The sequence below is a fragment of the Bombina bombina genome, chromosome 8, assembly GCF_027579735.1.
Source record: "Bombina bombina isolate aBomBom1 chromosome 8, aBomBom1.pri, whole genome shotgun sequence".
In the NCBI taxonomy this organism is placed as follows: domain Eukaryota; kingdom Metazoa; phylum Chordata; class Amphibia; order Anura; family Bombinatoridae; genus Bombina; species Bombina bombina.
The window spans coordinates 41,545,189-41,566,960 of NC_069506.1; the positions used below are offsets into that span (position 1 = coordinate 41,545,189).

The 21,772-nt window shown below is 44.1% G+C and overlaps 1 protein-coding gene across 1 annotated transcript in view; it reads right to left on the reverse strand.

Annotated features, from left to right (window-relative positions):
• ARHGEF16 (Rho guanine nucleotide exchange factor 16) overlaps window positions 1-21,772 on the reverse strand; it is a 206,553-nt gene that overhangs the window by 67,798 nt on the left and 116,983 nt on the right. Inside the window, exon 4 of the mRNA XM_053690341.1 lies at window positions 17,981-18,153. Within this exon, the coding sequence (XP_053546316.1) occupies window positions 17,981-18,153 (173 nt within the window). The remainder of the gene's footprint in view (window positions 1-17,980; window positions 18,154-21,772) is intronic.

Genomic DNA, 21,772 nt, shown 5'->3' on the forward strand with positions numbered 1-21,772 from the left:
AGGTAACAGGCCAACAGGAGCTATAATCAGGTAACAGGCCAACAGGGACTATAATCAGGTAACAGGCCAAGAGGAGCTATAATCAGGTAACAGGCCAACAGGGACTATAATCAGGTAACAGGCCAACAGGAGCTATAATCAGGTAACAGGCCAACAGGAGCTATAATCAGGTAACAGGCCAACAGGAGCTATAATCAGGTAACAGGCCAACAGGAGCTATAATCAGGTAGCAGGCCAACAGGGACTATAATCAGGTAGCAGGCCAACAGGGACTATAATCAGGTAGCAGGCCAACAGGGACTATAAATCAGGTAGCAGGCCAACAGGGACTATAATCAGGTAGCAGGCCAACAGGGACTATAATCAGGTAGCAGGCCAACAGGGACTATAATCAGGTAGCAAGCCAACAGGGACTATAATCAGGTAGCAAGCCAACAGGGACTATAATCAGGTAGCAGGCCAACAGGAGCTATAATCAGGTAACAGGCCAACAGGAGCTATAATCAGGTAACAGGCCAACAGGAGCTATAATCAGGTAACAGGCCAACAGGAGCTATAATCAGGTAACAGTAACTATAATCAGGTAACAGGCCAACAGGAGCTATAATCAGGTAGCAAGCCAACAGGGACTATAATCAGGTAGCAGGCCAACAGGGACTATAATCAGGTAGCAGGCCAACAGGGACTATAATCAGGTAGCAGGCCAACAGTAACTATAATCAGGTAGCAGGCCAACAGGGACTATAATCAGGTAGCAGGCCAACAGGGACTATAATCAGGTAGCAGGAGCTATAATCAGGTAACAGGAGCTATAATCAGGTAACTGGCCAACAGGGACTATAATCAGGTAAAAGGCCAACAGAGACTATAATCGGGTAGCAGGCCAACAGAGACTATAATCGGGTAGCAGGCCAACAGGGACTATAATCAGGTAACAGGCCAACAGGAGCTATAATCAGGTAACAGGCCAACAGGAGCTATAATCAGGTAACAGGAGCTATAATCAGGTAACAGGCCAACAGGAGCTATAATCAGGTAACAGGCGCTATAATCAGGTAACATGCCAACAGGAGCTATAATCAGGTAACAGGCCAACAGGGACTATAATCAGGTAACAGGCCAAGAGGAGCTATAATCAGGTAACAGGCCAAGAGGAGCTATAATCAGGTAACAGGAGCTATAATCAGGTAACAGGAGCTATAATCAGGTAACAGGAGCTATAATCAGGTAACAGGAGCTATAATCAGGTAACAGGCCAACAGGGACTATAATCAGGTAGCAGGCCAACAGTAACTATAATCAGGTAACAGGCCAACAGGGACAATAATCAGGTAGCAGGCCAACAGGGACTATAATCAGGTAGCAGGAGCTATAATCAGGTAGCAGGAGCTATAATCAGGTAACAGGAGCTATAATCAGGTAACAGGAGAAATAATCAGGTAACAGGCCAACAGGAGTTATAATCAGGTAACAGGAGCTATAATCAGGTAACAGGCCAACAGGAGCTATAATCAGGTAACAGGAGCTATAATCAGGTAACAGGCCAACAGGGACTATAATCGGGTAGCAGGCCAACAGGGACTATAATCAGGTAACAGGAGCTATAATCAGGTAACAGGCCAACAGGAGCTATAATCAGGTAACAGGCCAACAGGGACTATAATCGGGTAGCAGGCCAACAGGGACTATATAATCAGGTAGCAAGCCAACAGGGACTATAATCAGGTAGCAGGCCAACAGGGACTATAATCAGGTAGCAGGCCAACAGGGACTATAATCAGGTAACAGGCCAACAGGGACTATAATCAGGTAACAGGCCAACAGAGACTATAATCGGGTAGCAGGCCAACAGGGACTATAATCAGGTAACAGGAGCTATAATCAGGTAACAGGCCAACAGGAGCTATAATCAGGTAACAGGCCAACAGGGACTATAATCGGGTAGCAGGCCAACAGGGACTATATAATCAGGTAGCAAGCCAACAGGGACTATAATCAGGTAGCAGGCCAACAGGGACTATAATCAGGTAGCAGGCCAACAGGGACTATAATCAGGTAACAGGCCAACAGGGACTATAATCAGGTAACAGGCCAACAGAGACTATAATCGGGTAGCAGGCCAACAGGGACTATAATCAGGTAACAGGCCAACAGGAGCTATAATCAGGTAACAGGCCAACAGGAGCTATAATCAGGTAACAGGCGCTATAATCAGGTAACAGGCCAACAGGAGCTATAATCAGGTAACAGGCCAACAGGAGCTATAATCAGGTAGCAAGCCAACAGGGACTATAATCAGGTAACAGGAGCTATAATCAGGTAACAGGAGCTATAATCAGGTAACAGGCCAACAGGGACTATAATCAGGTAGCAGGCCAACAGTAACTATAATCAGGTAACAGGCCAACAGGGACAATAATCAGGTAGCAGGCCAACAGGGACTATAATCGGGTAGCAGGAGCTATAATCAGGTAACAGGAGCTATAATCAGGTAACAGGAGCTATAATCAGGTAACAGGAGCTATAATCAGGTAACAGGAGCTATAATCAGGTAACAGGCCAACAGGAGCTATAATCAGGTAACAGGAGCTATAATCAGGTAACAGGCCAACAGGGACTATAATCGGGTAGCAGGCCAACAGGGACTATAATCAGGTAACAGGAGCTATAATCAGGTAACAGGCCAACAGGAGCTATAATCAGGTAACAGGCCAACAGGGACTATAATCGGGTAGCAGGCCAACAGGGACTATATAATCAGGTAGCAAGCCAACAGGGACTATAATCAGGTAGCAAGCCAACAGGGACTATAATCAGGTAGCAGGCCAACAGGGACTATAATCAGGTAGCAGGCCAACAGGGACTATAATCAGGTAACAGGCCAACAGGGACTATAATCAGGTAACAGGCCAACAGGGACTATAATCAGGTAACAGGCCAACAGGGACTATAATAAGGTAACAGGCCAACAGAGACTATAATCGGGTAGCAGGCCAACAGGGACTATAATCAGGTAACAGGCCAACAGGAGCTATAATCAGGTAACAGGCCAACAGGGACTATAATCAGGTAACAGGCCAACATGAGCTATAATCAGGTAACAGGCCAACAGGAGCTATAGTCAGGTAACAGGCCAACAGGGACTATAATCAGGTAACAGGCCAACAGGAGCTATAATCAGGTAACAGGCCAACAGGAGCTATAATCAGGTAACAGGCCAACAGGAGCTATAATCAGGTAACAGGCCAACAGGGACTATAATCAGGCAACAGGCCAACAGGAGCTATAATCAGGTAGCAGGCCAACAGGGACTATAATCAGGTAGCAGGCCAACAGGGACTATAATCAGGTAGCAGGCCAACAGGGACTATAATCAGGTAGCAGGCCAACAGGGACTATAATCAGGTAGCAGGCCAACAGGGACTATAATCAGGTAGCAGGCCAACAGGGACTATAATCAGGTAGCAGGCCAACAGGGACTATAATCAGGTAGCAGGCCAACAGGGACTATAATCAGGTAGCAGGCCAACAGGGACTATAATCAGGTAGCAGGCCAACAGGGACTATAATCAGGTAACAGGAGCTATAATCAGGTAACAGGCCAACAGGAGCTATAATCAGGTAACAGGCCAACAGGGACTATAATCGGGTAGCAGGCCAACAGGGACTATATAATCAGGTAGCAAGCCAACAGGGACTATAATCAGGTAGCAGGCCAACAGGGACTATAATCAGGTAGCAGGCCAACAGGGACTATAATCAGGTAGCAGGCCAACAGGGACTATAATCAGGTAGCAGGCCAACAGGGACTATAATCAGGTAACAGGCCAACAGGGACTATAATCGGGTAGCAGGCCAACAGGGACTATAATCAGGTAACAGGAGCTATAATCAGGTAACAGGCCAACAGGAGCTATAATCAGGTAACAGGCCAACAGGGACTATAATCGGGTAGCAGGCCAACAGGGACTATATAATCAGGTAGCAAGCCAACAGGGACTATAATCAGGTAGCAGGCCAACAGGGACTATAATCAGGTAGCAGGCCAACAGGGACTATAATCAGGTAACAGGCCAACAGGGACTATAATCAGGTAACAGGCCAACAGGGACTATAATAAGGTAACAGGCCAACAGAGACTATAATCGGGTAGCAGGCCAACAGGGACTATAATCAGGTAACAGGCCAACAGGAGCTATAATCAGGTAACAGGCCAACAGGGACTATAATCAGGTAACAGGCCAACATGAGCTATAATCAGGTAACAGGCCAACAGGAGCTATAGTCAGGTAACAGGCCAACAGGGACTATAATCAGGTAACAGGCCAACAGGAGCTATAATCAGGTAACAGGCCAACAGGAGCTATAATCAGGTAACAGGCCAACAGGAGCTATAATCAGGTAACAGGCCAACAGGAGCTATAATCAGGTAACAGGCCAACAGGGACTATAATCAGGCAACAGGCCAACAGGAGCTATAATCAGGTAGCAGGCCAACAGGGACTATAATCAGGTAGCAGGCCAACAGGGACTATAATCAGGTAGCAGGCCAACAGGGACTATAATCAGGTAGCAGGCCAACAGGGACTATAATCAGGTAGCAGGCCAACAGGGACTATAATCAGGTAGCAGGCCAACAGGGACTATAATCAGGTAGCAGGCCAACAGGGACTATAATCAGGTAGCAGGCCAACAGGGACTATAATCAGGTAGCAGGCCAACAGGAGCTATAATCAGGTAACAGGCCAACAGGAGCTATAATCAGGTAACAGGCCAACAGGAGCTATAATCAGGTAACAGGCCAACAGGAGCTATAATCAGGTAACAGGCCAACAGGAGCTATAATCAGGTAACAGGCCAACAGGAGCTATAATCAGGTAACAGGCCAACAGGAGCTATAATCAGGTAACAGGCCAACAGGAGCTATAATCAGGTAGCAGGCTAACAGGGACTATAATCAGGTAGCAGGCCAACAGGGACTATAATCAGGTAGCAGGCCAACAGGGACTATAATCAGGTAGCAGGCCAACAGTAACTATAATCAGGTAACAGGCCAACAGGGACTATAATCAGGTAGCAGGCCAACAGGGACTATAATCAGGTAGCAGGCCAACAGGGACTATAATCAGGTATCAGGCCAACAGGGACAAAAATCAGGTAGCAGGCCAAAAGGGACTATAATCAGGTAGCAGGCCAACAGGAGCTATAATCAGGTAACAGGCCAACAGGAGCTATAATCAGGTAACAGGCCAACAGGAGCTATAATCAGGTAGCAGCCCAACAGGGACTATAATCAGGTAACAGGCCAATAGGAGCTATAATCAGGTAGCAGGCCAACAGGGACTATAATAAGGTAGCAGGCTAACAGGGACTATAATAAGGTAGCAGGCCAACAGGGACTATAATCAGGTAACAGGCCAACAGGGACTATAATCAGGTAGCAGGCCAACAGGGACTATAATCAGGTAGCAGGCCAACAGGGACTATAATCAGGTAGCAGGCCAACAGGGACTATAATCAGGTAGCAGGCCAACAGGGACTATAATCAGGTAGCAGGCCAACAGGGACTATAATCAGGTAGCAGGCCAACAGGGACTATAATCAGGTAGCGGGCCAACAGGGACTATAATCAGGTAGCAGGCCAACTGGAACTATAATCAGGTAGAAGGCTAAGAGGGGCTATTAATCAGGTAGCAGGCTAACCGGGGCTATAATCAGTTAGCAGGCTAACAAAGGCTATAATCAGATAGCAGCAGGCTAAAAGGGGCTATAATCAGGTAGCAAGTCAACAGGGTCTATAATCAGGTAGCAGACCAACAGGGACTATAATCAGGTAACAGGCCAACAAAAGCTATGATCAGCTATGAGCGATAACTTTTTACTTTTAACTCGTAATACGGAACACGACGAGTGCAAAAAGTTTACTTTTAGCGCAATTAATGCTCCAGTGAAAGCGCTAAATAGCACATTTTGTTAAAGGGAGTAAATTAGATTTAGCAAACCAATTGGTGATTACTTATAGTTAGGCTTGAAAATATTACTCAAATAGCAAATGATAGTAATAAATAAAACCACCAGGGACACGAGGCAGCTAACAGGCCTACAAATTCATTAGGGAGATAAAAGGCCAGCAGGTGCTACAGGCAGGTAGTTCCAAGAGGTATTATAACCAACTAACAGGCCAGTGGGCACTTAGGTAGGTACCAGGCCAGCAGGTAACAGGACAACAGGAGCTATAAAAAGGTAACAGGCCAACAGGGACTATAATCAGGTAGCGGCCAACAGGGATTATAAACAGGTAGCAGGCCAACAGAGACTATAATCAGGTAGCGGGCCAACAGAGACTATAATCAGGTAGCGGGCCAACAGGGACTATAATCAGGTAGCAGGCCAACAGGGACTATAATCAGGTAGCAGGCCAACAGGAGCTATAATCAGGTAGCGGGCCAACAGGAGCTATAATCAGGTAGCGGGCCAACAGGAGCTATAATCAGGTAGCGGGCCAACAGGAGCTATAATCAGGTAGCGGGCCAACAGGGACTATAATCAGGTAGCAGGCCAACAGGTACTATAATAAGGTAACAGGCCAACAGGGACTATAATCAGGTAACAGGCCAACAGAGACTATAATCAGGTAACAGACCAACAGAGACTATAATCAGGTAACAGGCCAACAGGAGCTATAATCAGGTAACAGGCCAACAGGAGCTAAAATCAGGTAACAGGCCAACAGGAGCTATAATCAGGTAACAGGCCAACAGGAGCTATAATCAGGTAACAGGCCAACAGGAGCTATAATCAGGTAACAGGCCAACAGGAGCTATAATCAGGTAACAGGCCAACAGGGACTATAATCAGGTAGCAGGCCAACAGAGGCTATAGTGAGGTAGCAGGCCAACAGGGGCTATAGTGAGGTAGCAGGCCAACAGGGACTATAATCAGGTAGCAGGCCAACAGGGACTATAATCAGGTAGCAGGCCAACAGGGACTATAATCAGGTAGCAGGCCAACAGGGACTATAATCAGGTAGCAGGCCAACAGGGACTATAATCAGGTAGCAGGCCAACAGGGACTATAATCAGGTAGCAGGCCAACAGGGACTATAATCAGGTAGCAGACCAACAGGGACTATAATCAGGTAGCAGACCAACAGGGACTATAATCAGGTAGGAGGCCAACAGGGACTATAATCAGGTAGCAGGCCAACAGGGACTATAATCAGGTAGCAGGCCAACAGGGACTATAATCAGGTAGCAGGCCAACAGGGACTATAATCAGGTAGCAGGCCAACAGGGACTATAATCAGGTAGCAGGCCAACAGGGACTATAATCAGGTAGCAGGCCAACAGGGACTATAATCAGGTAGCAGGGCAACAGGGACTATAATCAGGTAGCAGGGCAACAGGGGCTATAATCAGGTAGCAGGCCAACAGGAGCTATAATCAGGTAGCAGGCCAACAGGAGCTATAATCAGGTAACAGGCCAACAGGGGCTATAATCAGGTAACAGGCCAACAGGGGCTATACTCAGTTAGCAGGCTAACCAGGGTTATAATCAGTTAGCAGGCTAACAAAGGCTATAATCAGATAGCAGCAGGTTAAAAACAGAATTTATGTTTACCTGATAAATTACTTTCTCCAACGGTGTGTCCGGTCCACGGCGTCATCCTTACTTGTGGGATATTCTCCTCCCCAACAGGAAATGGCAAAGAGCCCAGCAAAGCTGGTCACATGATCCCTCCTAGGCTCCGCCTACCCCAGTCATTCGACCGACGTTAAGGAGGAATATTTGCATAGGAGAAACCATATGATACCGTGGTGACTGTAGTTAAAGAAAATAAATTATCAGACCTGATTAAAAAAACCAGGGCGGGCCGTGGACCGGACACACCGTTGGAGAAAGTAATTTATCAGGTAAACATAAATTCTGTTTTCTCCAACATAGGTGTGTCCGGTCCACGGCGTCATCCTTACTTGTGGGAACCAATACCAAAGCTTTAGGACACGGATGAAGGGAGGGAGCAAATCAGGTCACCTAAATGGAAGGCACCACGGCTTGCAAAACCTTTCTCCCAAAAATAGCCTCAGAAGAAGCAAAAGTATCAAACTTGTAAAATTTGGTAAAAGTGTGCAGTGAAGACCAAGTCGCTGCCCTACATATCTGATCAACAGAAGCCTCGTTCTTGAAGGCCCATGTGGAAGCCACAGCCCTAGTGGAATGAGCTGTGATTCTTTCGGGAGGCTGCCGTCCGGCAGTCTCGTAAGCCAATCTGATGATGCTTTTAATCCAAAAAGAGAGAGAGGTAGAAGTTGCTTTTTGACCTCTCCTTTTACCAGAATAAACAACAAACAAGGAAGATGTTTGTCTAAAATCCTTTGTAGCATCTAAATAGAATTTTAGAGCGCGAACAACATCCAAATTGTGCAACAAACGTTCCTTCTTTGAAACTGGTTTCGGACACAGAGAAGGTACGATAATCTCCTGGTTAATGTTTTTGTTAGAAACAACTTTTGGAAGAAAACCAGGCTTAGTACGTAAAACCACCTTATCTGCATGGAACACCAGATAAGGAGGAGAACACTGCAGAGCAGATAATTCTGAAACTCTTCTAGCAGAAGAGATTGCAACTAAAAACAAAACTTTCCAAGATAATAACTTAATATCAACGGAATGTAAGGGTTCAAACGGAACCCCCTGAAGAACTGAAAGAACTAAATTGAGACTCCAAGGAGGAGTCAAAGGTTTGTAAACAGGCTTAATTCTAACCAGAGCCTGAACAAAGGCTTGAACATCTGGCACAGCTGCCAGCTTTTTGTGAAGTAACACAGACAAGGCAGAAATCTGTCCCTTCAGGGAACTTGCAGATAATCCTATTTCCAATCCTTCTTGAAGGAAGGATAGAATCTTAGGAATCTTAACCTTGTCCCAAGGGAATCCTTTAGATTCACACCAACAGATATATTTTTTCCAAATTTTGTGGTAAATTTTTCTAGTTACAGGCTTTCTGGCCTGAACAAGAGTATCGATAACAGAATCTGAGAACCCTCGCTTCGATAAGATCAAGCGTTCAATCTCCAAGCAGTCAGCTGGAGTGAAACCAGGTTCGGATGTTCGAACGGACCCTGAACAAGAAGGTCTCGTCTCAAAGGTAGCTTCCAAGGTGGAGCCGATGACATATTCACCAGATCTGCATACCAAGTCCTGCGTGGCCACGCAGGAGCTATCAAGATCACCGACGCCCTCTCCTGATTGATCCTGGCTACCAGCCTGGGGAGGAGAGGAAACGGCGGGAACACATAAGCTAGTTTGAAGGTCCAAGGTGCTACTAGTGCATCCACTAGAGCCGCCTTGGGATCCCTGGATCTGGACCCGTAGCAAGGAACTTTGAAGTTCTGACGAGAGGCCATCAGATCCATGTCTGGAATGCCCCACAGCTGAGTGACTTGGGCAAAGATTTCCGGATGGAGTTCCCACTCCCCCGGATGCAATGTCTGACGACTCAGAAAATCCGCTTCCCAATTTTCCACTCCTGGGATGTGGATAGCGGACAGGTGGCAGGAGTGAGACTCCGCCCATAGAATGATTTTGGTCACTTCTTCCATCGCTAGAGAACTCCTTGTTCCCCCCTGATGGTTGATGTACGCAACAGTTGTCATGTTGTCTGATTGAAACCGTATGAACTTGGCCCTCGCTAGCTGAGGCCAAGCCTTGAGAGTATTAATTATCGCTCTCAGTTCCAGAATATTTATCGGTAGAAGAGATTCTTCCCGAGACCAAAGACCCTGAGCTTTCAGGGCTCCCCAGACCGCGCCCCAGCCCATCAGACTGGCGTCGGTCGTGACAATGACCCACTCTGGTCTGCGGAATGTCATCCCTTGTGACAGGTTGTCCAGGGACAGCCACCAACGGAGTGAGTCTCTGGTCCTCTGATTTACTTGTATCTTCGGAGACAAGTCTGTATAATCCCCATTCCACTGACTGAGCATGCACAGTTGTAATGGTCTTAGATGAATGCGCGCAAAAGGAACTATGTCCATTGCCGCTACCATCAACCCGATCACTTCCATGCACTGAGCTATGGAAGGAAGAGGAACGGAATGAAGTATCTGACAAGAGTCTAGAAGCTTTGTTTTTCTGGCCTCTGTCAGAAATATCCTCATTTCTAAGGAGTCTATTATTGTTCCCAAGAAGGGAACCCTTGTTGACGGAGATAGAGAACTCTTTTCCACGTTCACTTTCCATCCGTGAGATCTGAGAAAGGCCAGGACGATGTCCGTGTGAGCCTTTGCTTGAGGAAGGGACGACGCTTGAATCAGAATGTCGTCCAAGTAAGGTACTACAGCAATGCCCCTTGGTCTTAGCACAGCTAGAAGGGACCCTAGTACCTTTGTGAAAATCCTTGGAGCAGTGGCTAATCCGAAAGGAAGCGCCACGAACTGGTAATGCTTGTCCAGGAATGCGAACCTCAGGAACCGATGATGTTCCTTGTGGATAGGAATATGTAGATACGCATCCTTTAAATCCACCGTGGTCATGAATTGACCTTCCTGGATGGAAGGAAGAATAGTTCGAATGGTTTCCATCTTGAACGATGGAACCTTGAGAAACTTGTTTAAGATCTTGAGATCTAAGATTGGTCTGAACGTTCCCTCTTTTTTGGGAACTATGAACAGATTGGAGTAGAACCCCATCCCTTGTTCTCTTAATGGAACAGGATGAATCACTCCCATTTTTAACAGGTCTTCTACACAATGTAAGAATGCCTGTCTTTTTATGTGGTCTAAAGACAACTGAGACCTGTGGAACCTCCCCCTTGGGGGAAGTCCCTTGAATTCCAGAAGATAACCTTGGGAGACTATTTCTAGCGCCCAAGGATCCAGAACATCTCTTGCCCAAGCCTGAGCGAAGAGAGAGAGTCTGCCCCCCACCAGATCCGGTCCCGGATCGGGGGCCAACTTTTCATGCAGTCTTGGTAGCAGTGGCAGGTTTCTTGGCCTGCTTTCCCTTGTTCCAGCCTTGCATTGGTCTCCAAGCTGGCTTGGCTTGAGAATTATTACCCTCTTGCTTAGAGGACGTAGCACCTCGGGCTGGTCCGTTTCTACGAAAGGGACGAAAAGTAGGTTTATTTTTTGCCTTGAAAGGCCGATCCTGAGGAAGGGCGTGGCCCTTACCCCCAGTGATATCAGAGATAATCTCTTTCAAGTCAGGGCCAAACAGCGTTTTCCCCTTGAAAGGAATGTTAAGTAGCTTGTTCTTGGAAGACGCATCAGCCGACCAAGATTTCAACCAAAGCGCTCTGCGCGCCACAATAGCAAACCCAGAATTCTTAGCCGCTAACCTAGCCAATTGCAAAGTGGCGTCTAGGGAGAAAGAATTAGCCAATTTGAGAGCATTGATTCTGTCCATAATCTCCTCATAAGGAGGAGAATCACTATCGACCGCCTTTATCAGCTCATCGAACCAGAAACATGCGGCTGTAGCGACAGGGACAATGCATGCAATTGGTTGTAGAAGGTAACCCTGCTGAACAAACATCTTTTTAAGCAAACCTTCTAATTTTTTATCCATAGGATCTTTGAAAGCACAACTATCCTCTATGGGTATAGTGGTGCGTTTGTTTAAAGTGGAAACCGCCCCCTCGACCTTGGGGACTGTCTGCCATAAGTCCTTTCTAGGGTCGACCAAAGGAAACAATTTTTTAAATATGGGGGGAGGGACGAAAGGAATACCGGGCCTTTCCCATTCTTTATTAACAATGTCCGCCACCCGCTTGGGTATAGGAAAAGCTTCTGGGAGCCCCGGCACCTCTAGGAACTTGTCCATTTTACATAGTTTCTCTGGGATGACCAACTTGTCACAATCATCCAGAGTGGATAATACCTCCTTAAGCAGAATGCGGAGATGTTCCAACTTAAATTTAAATGCAATCACATCAGGTTCAGCCTGTTGAGAAATGTTCCCTGAATCAGTAATTTCTCCCTCAGACAAAACTTCCCTGGCCCCATCAGACTGGGTTAGGGGCCCTTCGGAGATATTAGTATCAGCGTTGCCATGCTCTACAGTATCTAAAACAGAGCAGCCGCGCTTACGCTGACAAGTGTTCATTTGGGCTAAAATGTTTTTGACAGAATTATCCATTACAGCCGTTAATTGTTGCATAGTAAGGAGTATTGGCGCGCTAGATGTACTAGGGGCCTCCTGAGTGGGCAAGACTCGTGTAGACGAAGGAGGGAATGATGCAGTACCATGCTTACTCCCCTCACTTGAGGAATCATCTTGGGCATCATTGTCATTATCACATAAATCACATTTATTTAAATGAATAGGAATTCTGGCTTCCCCACATTCAGAACACAGTCTATCTGGTAGTTCAGACATGTTAAACAGGCATAAACTTGATAACAAAGTACAAAAAACGTTTCAAAATAAAACCGTTACTGTCACTTTAAATTTTAAACTGAACACACTTTATTACTGCAATTGCGAAAAAACATGAAGGAATTGTGCAAAATTCACCAAATTTTCACCACAGTGTCTTAAAGCCTTAAAAGTATTGCACACCAAATTTGGAAGCTTTAACCCTTAAAATAACGGAACCGGAGCCGTTTTAAACTTTAACCCCTTTACAGTCCCTGGTATCTGCTTTGCTGAGACCCAACCAAGCCCAAAGGGGAATACGATACCAAATGACGCCTTCAGAAAGTCTTTTCTAAGTGTCAGAGCTCCTCTCACATGCGACTGCATGCCATGCCTCTCAAAAACAAGTGCGCCACACCGGCGCGAAAATGAGGCTCTGCTTATGCTTTGGGAAAGCCCCTAAGGTATAAGGTGTCTAATACAGTGCCTGCCGATATTATTATATCAAAATACCCAGATAAAATGATTCCTCAAGGCTAAATATGTGTTAATAATGAATCGATTTAGCCCAAAAAAAGTCTACAGTCTTAATAAGCCCTTGTGAAGCCCTTATTTACGATCGTAATAAACATGGCTTACCGGATCCCATAGGGAAAATGACAGCTTCCAGCATTACATCGTCTTGTTAGAATGTGTCATACCTCAAGCAGCAAGAGGCTGCACACTGTTCCCCCAACTGAAGTTAATTGCTCTCAACAGTCCTGTGTGGAACAGCCATGGATTTTAGTTACGGTTGCTAAAATCATTTTCCTCATACAAACAGAAATCTTCATCTCTTTTCTGTTTCTGAGTAAATAGTACATACCAGCACTATTTCAAAATAACAAACTCTTGATTGAATAATAAAAACTACAGTTAAACACTAAAAAACTCTAAGCCATCTCCGTGGAGATGTTGCCTGTACAACGGCAAAGAGAATGACTGGGGTAGGCGGAGCCTAGGAGGGATCATGTGACCAGCTTTGCTGGGCTCTTTGCCATTTCCTGTTGGGGAGGAGAATATCCCACAAGTAAGGATGACGCCGTGGACCGGACACACCTATGTTGGAGAAAGGGGCTATAATCAGGTAGCAAGCCAACAGGGTCTATAATCAGGTAGCAGACCAACAGGGACTATAATCAGGTAACAGGCCAACAAAAGCTATGATCAGCTATGAGCGATAACTTTTTACTTTTAACTCGTAATACGGAACACGACGAGCGCAAAAAGTTTACTTTTAGCGCAATTAATGCTCTAGTGAAAGCGCTAAATAGCACATTTTGTTAAAGGGAGTAAATTAGATTTAGCAAACCAATTGGTGATTACTTATAGTTAGGCTTGAAAATATTACTCAAATAGTAAATGATAGTAATAAATAAAACCACCAGGGACACGAGGCAGCTAACAGGCCTACAAATTCATTAGGGAGGTAAAAGGCCAGCAGGTGCTACAGGCAGGTAGTTCCAAGAGGTAGTATAACCAACTAACAGGCCAGTGGGCACTTAGGTAGGTACCAGGCCAGCAGGTAACAGGCCAACAGGAGCTATAAAAAGGTAAGAGGCCAACAGGGACTATAATCAGGTAACGGCCAACAGGGACTATAATCAGGTAGCAGGCCAACAGGGACTATAATCAGGTAGCAGGCCAACAGGGACTATAATCAGGTAGCAGGCCAACAGGGACTATAATCAGGTAGCAGGCCAACAGGGACTATAATCAGGTAGCAGGCCAACAGGGACTATAATCAGGTAGCAGGCCAAGAGGGACTATAATCAGGTAGCAGGCCAACAGGGACTATAATCAGGTAGCAGGGCAACAGGGACTATAATCAGGTAGCAGAGCAACAGGGACTATAATCAGGTAGCAGGGCAACAGGGACTATAATCAGGTAGCAGGGCAACAGGGACTATAATCAGGTAGCAGGGCAACAGGGGCTATAATCAGGTAGCAGGCCAACAGGAGCTATAATCAGGTAACAGGCCAACAGGGGCTATACTCAGGTAGCAGGCTAACCGGGGCTATACTCAGTTAGCAGGCTAACAAAGGCTATAATCAGATAGCAGCAGGTTAAAAGGGGCTATAATCAGGTAGCAAGCCAACAGGGTCTATAATCAGGTAGCAGACCAACAGGGACTATAATCAGGTAACAGGCCAACAAAAGCTATGATCAGCTATGAGCGATAACTTTTTACTTTTAACTCGTAATACGGAACACGACGAGCGCAAAAAGTTTACTTTTAGCGCAATTAATGCTCTAGTGAAAGCGCTAAATAGCACATTTTGTTAAAGGGAGTAAATTAGATTTAGCAAACCAATTGGTGATTACTTATAGTTAGGCTTGAAAATATTACTCAAATAGTAAATGATAGTAATAAATAAAACCACCAGGGACACGAGGCAGCTAACAGGCCTACAAATTCATTAGGGAGGTAAAAGGCCAGCAGGTGCTACAGGCAGGTAGTTCCAAGAGGTAGTGTAACCAACTAACAGGCCAACAGGAGCTATAAAAAGGTAAGAGGCCAACAGGGACTATAATCAGGTAACGGCCAACAGGGACTATAATCAGGTAGCAGGCCAACAGGGACTATAATCAGGTAACAGGCCAACAGGAGCTATAATCAGGTAGCAGGCCAACAGGGACTATAATCAGGTAACAGGCCAACAGGGACTATAATCAGGTAAAAGGCCAACAGGGACTATAATCAGGTAAAAGGCCAACAGGGACTATAATCAGGTAACAGGCCAACAAGGACTATAATCAGGTAACAGGCCAACAGGGACTATAATCAGGTAACAGGCCAACAGGAGCTATAATCAGGTAACAGGCCAACAGGGGCTATAATCAGGTAGCAGGCCAACAGGGACTATAATCAGGTAGCAGGCCAACAGGGACTATAATCAGGTAGCAGGCCAACAGGGACTATAATCAGGTAGCGGGCCAACAGGGACTATAATCAGGTAGCGGCCAACAGGGACTATAATCAGGTAGCAGGCCAACAGGGACTATAATCAGGTAACAAGCCAACAGGGACTATAATCAGGTAGCAGGCCAACAGGGGCTATAATCAGGTAACAAGCCAACAGGGGCTATAATCAGGTAACAAGCCAACAGGGACTATAATCAGGTAGGAGGCCAACAGGGACTATAATCAGGTAGGGGCCAACAGGGACTATAATCAGGTAGCGGCCAACAGGGACTATAATCGGGTAGCGGCCAACAGGGACTATAATCAGGTAACAGGCCAACAGGGACTATAATAAGGTAGCAGGCTAAAAAGGGCTATAATAAGGTAGCAGGCTAAAAGGGACTATTAATAAGGTAGCAGGCCAACATGGGCTATAATCAGGGGCTATAATCAGGTAGCAGGCCAACAGGGGCTATAATCAGGTAGCAGGCCAACAGGGACTATAATCAGGTAGCAGGCCAACAGGGACTATAATCAGGTAGCAGACCAACAGGGACTATAATCAGGTAGCAGACCAACAGGGACTATAATCAGGTAGCAGGGCAACAGGGACTATAATCAGGTAGCAGGCCAACAGGGACTATAATCAGGTAGCAGGCCAACAGGGACTATAATCAGGTAGCAGGCCAACAGGGACTATAATCAGGTAGCAGGCCAACAGGGACTATAATCAGGTAGCAGGGCAACAGGGACTATAATCAGGTAGCAGGGCAACAGGGACTATAATCAGGTAGCAGGGCAACAGGGACTATAATCAGGTAGCAGGGCAACAGGGGCTATAATCAGGTAGCAGGGCAACAGGGACTATAATCAGGTAGCAGGGCAACAGGGACTATAATCAGGTAGCAGGCCAACAGGGACTATAATCAGGTAGCAGGGCAACAGGGACTATAATCAGGTAGCAGGCCAACAGGGACTATAATCAGGTAGCAGGCCAACAGGGACTATAATCAGGTAGCAGGGCAACAGGGACTATAATCAGGTAGCAGGGCAACAGGGACTATAATCAGGTAGCAGGTCAACAGGAGCTATAATCAGGTAACAGGCCAACAGGGGCTATACTCAGGTAGCAGGCTAACCGGGGCTATACTCAGTTAGCAGGCTAACAAAGGCTATAATCAGATAGCAGCAGGCTAAAAGTGGCTATAATCAGGTAGCAGGCCAACAGGGACTATAATCAGGTAACAGGCCAACAGGGGCTATACTCAGGTAGCAGGCTAACCGGGGCTATACTCAGTTAGCAGGCTAACAAAGGCTATAATCAGATAGCAGCAGGCTAAAAGTGGCTATAATCAGGTAGCAGGCCAACAGGGACTATAATCAGGTAGCAGGGCAACAGGGACTATAATCAGGTAGCAGGGCAACAGGGACTATAATCAGGTAGCAGGGCAACAGGGACTATAATCAGGTAGCAGGTCAACAGGAGCTATAATCAGGTAACAGGCCAACAGGGGCTATACTCAGGTAGCAGGCTAACCGGGGCTATACTCAGTTAGCAGGCTAACCGGGGCTATACTCAGTTAGCAGGCTAACAAAGGCTATAATCAGATAGCAGCAGGCTAAAAGTGGCTATAATCAGGTAGCAGGCCAACAGGGACTATAATCAGGTAACAGGCCAACAGGGGCTATACTCAGGTAGCAGGCTAACCGGGGCTATACTCAGTTAGCAGGCTAACAAAGGCTATAATCAGATAGCAGCAGGCTAAAAGTGGCTATAATCAGGTAGCAGGCCAACAGGGACTATAATCAGGTAGCAGGCCAACAGGGACTATAATCAGGTAGCAGGCCAACAGGGACTATAATCAGGTAGCAGGCCAACAAAAGCTATGAGCAGCTATGAGCGATAGCTTTTTACTTTTAACTTGTAATACGGAACACGACAAGCGCAAAAAGTTTACTTTTAGCGCAATTAACGCTCTAGTGAAAGCGCTAAATAGCGATCCCCTTGTAATCTGGCACACAATGTGAAACAAGAATTTAATAAAATAAACTGCAACAATGAAAAGAGCTGCTTATTTAATTTAGTTGTCACTTTAAAACATCATTTTTAAAGACTAGATTTAAAATGTGACTTTTTATATTTCTGTAGCTATATCATCAATGTAACAAATTTTCTTCAATTGAAAAAAACTTTACCCATAAAATGTAAATGAGTTTACTCAACTGGTCAAATAGCATGTCTCCACGCTATCAGCGCTCTTTAGCAAACATTGCAAAACAACCTTTAAATAGCATGTACAAGTGTCTTAAAACAAAAATGAACTTTTACAAAAACAATTTTAAAATATTACAACAGAAAAAAAGTAACAAAAATGGGTAAATAAATAAAACTAGGTAGATCGATTAGATAGGTAGATTAGATAGATTAGCTAGAAAAAATAGATTAAATTGATAAGATTTATAGATAGATCGATAGATAGATAGATAGATAGATAAATAGATAGGAAGGATAGATAGATAGATAGATAGATAGATAGATAGATAGATAGATAGATAGATAGATGATAGACATAAGTAGGTAGAAAGATAGATACAATTCATTTTATCCTCAAAATATCTATCAGTAATTTACAAGCATACACTTGAGCACCTTGGTAGAACAAGTGGAAATTGTTTACCTGTGGTAATTGACTCCAGATAACCTGAGTAGGACGATAATTCCGGACCACTATGGTATCATCAGGAGTTGGCTGCCCTACTTGGGAAGAGTTATCTTCCAAAAGATCCTCATCAGATTCTTGAATATTGGAGTCAAGACCTCTTTCCTTGATGACTTGATATAACCTGGGATCTGGAGAAAATATACGGTTTAAGAACTGGAAGAGATTTTCCGAAATATCCTTTACAATCCCAGAATCCTCCTCTGTAGTTTTGTCAAAGAAACTCAGAAAACTCTCCCTCCTTGTACAAGTTGACCCAGTAAATGAACGTCTACGAAAAACTCCTAAAATCAGACTGTCCCCAGCTGTGTGGGGATCCATGGTGAAGTTTGGTTTAACTTTCTTTCATTGCACTTGTATTTGACAGGCTAGGTAATTGCAAGGAAGGTTATACCACAGTGTTGAATTTAACATTGTGTATTTGAATGTTTGACCTAGCTACTCAAATGGTGTTTACACTTTAACTCCTTAGATGCAAGAGATGGTGATAATGTATTCTTGAAAGGGAGAGTAAACAGTGAGATTGTTAATATGAAATGCTTAAAGGGACACTAAACCCAATTTTTTTTCTTTCATGATTCAGGTACAGAATACAATTTTAAACAACATTCCAATTTACTTCCAATTTACTTCTATTATCTAATTTGCTTCATTCTTTAGATATCCTTTGCTGAAGAAATAGCAATGCACATGGATGAGCCAATCACACGATGCATCTATATGCAGCCACCAAGCCTATTCAGATATACTTTTCAGCAAAGGATGTCAAGAGAATGAAGCAACATAGATAATAGAAGTAAATTAGAAAGTTGTTTAAAATTGCATTCTCTTTCTAAATCATGAAAGAAAAAATTTGGGTTTAATGTCCCTTTAATAACACTAACTACAAATATTTATTAGGCGAAACAAAAACATAAATACAATAACCCTCAGAAAGGTAAGCACATTGTGAGGATAAAAAAGGGAATAGGAGGGCTCTTTATTCAGTGATGAAACACTCTAACTTTAGAGATATATAGACAGACAGATAGACAAAGTGCAAAATATAACAATGAAAAAGTATGAGTGCTGTTTATTGAAAAAAATTGGAAATAAAATAAAAAAATATATATATAAAATAATCCCACTCTATTAACCTCCATTTCCCCTTCCTCACTCCAAAAAAATCCTTATGCTTAAAAGGACACATTTTATTTTTTACTTCAGAGGCCAGTACTATTTCCTGCCATGTATTGTTCCTGACCTACCTAGGTATCTCAAGTGTTCTCCCAGGACTTTTTTAGCGGGTGCACCACCCGGCTGATTTTACTGACCACCCGGCTTAAAAGTTAATCAATATTAAGTTAAAATGAGCTAATATTAAAAAAACTTTCAATTTTTATTGGAGAAATTATTAAAATAAAAAAAATACCATGAGAACAAAGAAAATTTGCGAGAGAAAAAAAAAATAAAAAATTATATGCTTTGTCTGAATCACAAAAACATAATTTATGTAAGAACTTACCTGATAAATTCATTTCTTTCATATTAGCAAGAGTCCATGAGCTAGTGACGTATGGGATATACATTCCTACCAGGAGGGGCAAAGTTTCCCAAACCTTAAAATGCCTATAAATACACCCCTCACCACACCCACAATTCAGTTTAACGAATAGCCAAGAAGTGGGGTGATAAGAAAAAAGTGCGAAAGCATATAAAATAAGGAATTGGAATAATTGTGCTTTATACAAAAAAATCATAACCACCACAAAAAAGGGCGGGCCTCATGGACTCTTGCTAATATGAAAGAAATGAATTTATCAGGTAAGTTCTTACATAAATTATGTTTTCTTTCATGTAATTAGCAAGAGTCCATGAGCTAGTGACGTATGGGATAATGACTACCCAAGATGTGGATCTTTCCACGCAAGAGTCACTAGAGAGGGAGGGATAAAATAAAGACAGCCAATTCCTGCTGAAAATAATCCACACCCAAAATAAAGTTTAATGAAAAACATAAACAGAAGATTCAAACTGAAACCGCTGCCTGAAGTACTTTTCTACCAAAAACTGCTTCAGAAGAAGAAAATACATAAAAATGGTAGAATTTAGTAAAAGTATGTAAAGAGGACCAAGTTGCTGCTTTGCAAATCTGATCAACCGAAGCTTCATTCTTAAACGCCCAGGAAGTAGAAACTGACCTAGTAGAATGAGCTGTAATCCTTTGAGGCGGAGTTTTACCCGACTCGACATAGGCATGATGAATTAAAGATTTCAACCAAGATGCCAAAGAAACGGCAGAAGCTTTCTGGCCTTTCCTAGAACCGGAAAAGATAACAAATAGACTAGAAGTCTTTCGGAAAGACTTAGTAGCTTCAACATAATATTTCAAAGCTCTAACAACATCCAAAGAATGCAACGATTTCTCCTTAGAATTCTTAGGATTAGGACATAATGAGGGAACCACAATTTCTCTACTAATGTTGTTGGAATTCACAACCTTAGGTAAAAATTCAAAAGAAGTTCGCAACACCGCCTTATCCTGATGAAAAATCAGAAAAGGAGACTCACAAGAAAGAGCAGATAATTCAGAGACTCTTCTGGCAGAAGAGATCGCCAAAAGGAACAAAACTTTCCAAGAAAGTAATTTAATGTCCAATGAATGCATGGGTTCAAAAGGAGGAGCTTGAAGAGCCCCCAGAACCAAATCCAAACTCCAAGGAGGAGAAATTGACTTAATGACAGGTTTTATACGAACCAAAGCTTGTACAAAACAATGAATACCAGGAAGATTAGCAATCTTTCTGTGAAAAAGAACAGAAAGAGCAGAGATTTGTCCTTTCAAAGAACTTGCGGATAAACCTTTATCTAAACCATCCTGAAGAAACTGTAAAATTCTCGGAATTCTAAAAGAATGCCAAGAAAAATGATGAGAAAGACACCAAGAAATATAAGTCTTCCAGACTCTATAATATATCTCTCTAGATACAGATTTACGAGCCTGTAACATAGTATTAATCACAGAGTCAGAGAAACCTCTTTGACCAAGAATCAAGCGTTCAATCTCCATACCTTTAAATTTAAGGATTTGAGATCCTGATGGAAAAAAGGACCTTGCGACAGAAGGTCTGGTCTTAGCGGAAGAGTCCACGGATGGCAAGAGGCCATCCGGACAAGATCTGCATACCAAAACCTGTGAGGCCATGCCGGAGCTACCAGCAGAACAAACGAGCATTCCTTCAGAATCTTGGAGATTACTCTTGGAAGAAGAACTAGAGGCGGAAAGATATAGGCAGGATGATACTTCCAAGGAAGTGATAATGCATCCACTGCTTCCGCCTGAGGATCCCGGGATCTGGACAGATACCTGGGAAGTTTCTTGTTTAGATGAGACGCCATCAGATCTATTTCTGGAAGCCCCCACATTTGAACAATCTGAAGAAATACCTCTGGGTGAAGAGACCATTCGCCCGGATGCAACGTTTGGCGACTGAGATAATCCGCTTCCCAATTGTCTATACCTGGGATATGAACCGCAGAGATTAGACAGGAGCTGGATTCCGCCCAAACCAAAAATCGAGATACTTCTTTCATAGCCAGAGGACTGTGAGTCCCTCCTTGATGATTGATGTATGCCACAGTTGTGACATTGTCTGTCTGAAAACAAATGAACGATTCTCTCTTCAGAAGAGGCCAAGACTGAAGAGCTCTGAAAATTGCACGGAGTTCCAAAATATTGATCGTAATCTCACCTCCTGAGATTCCCAAACT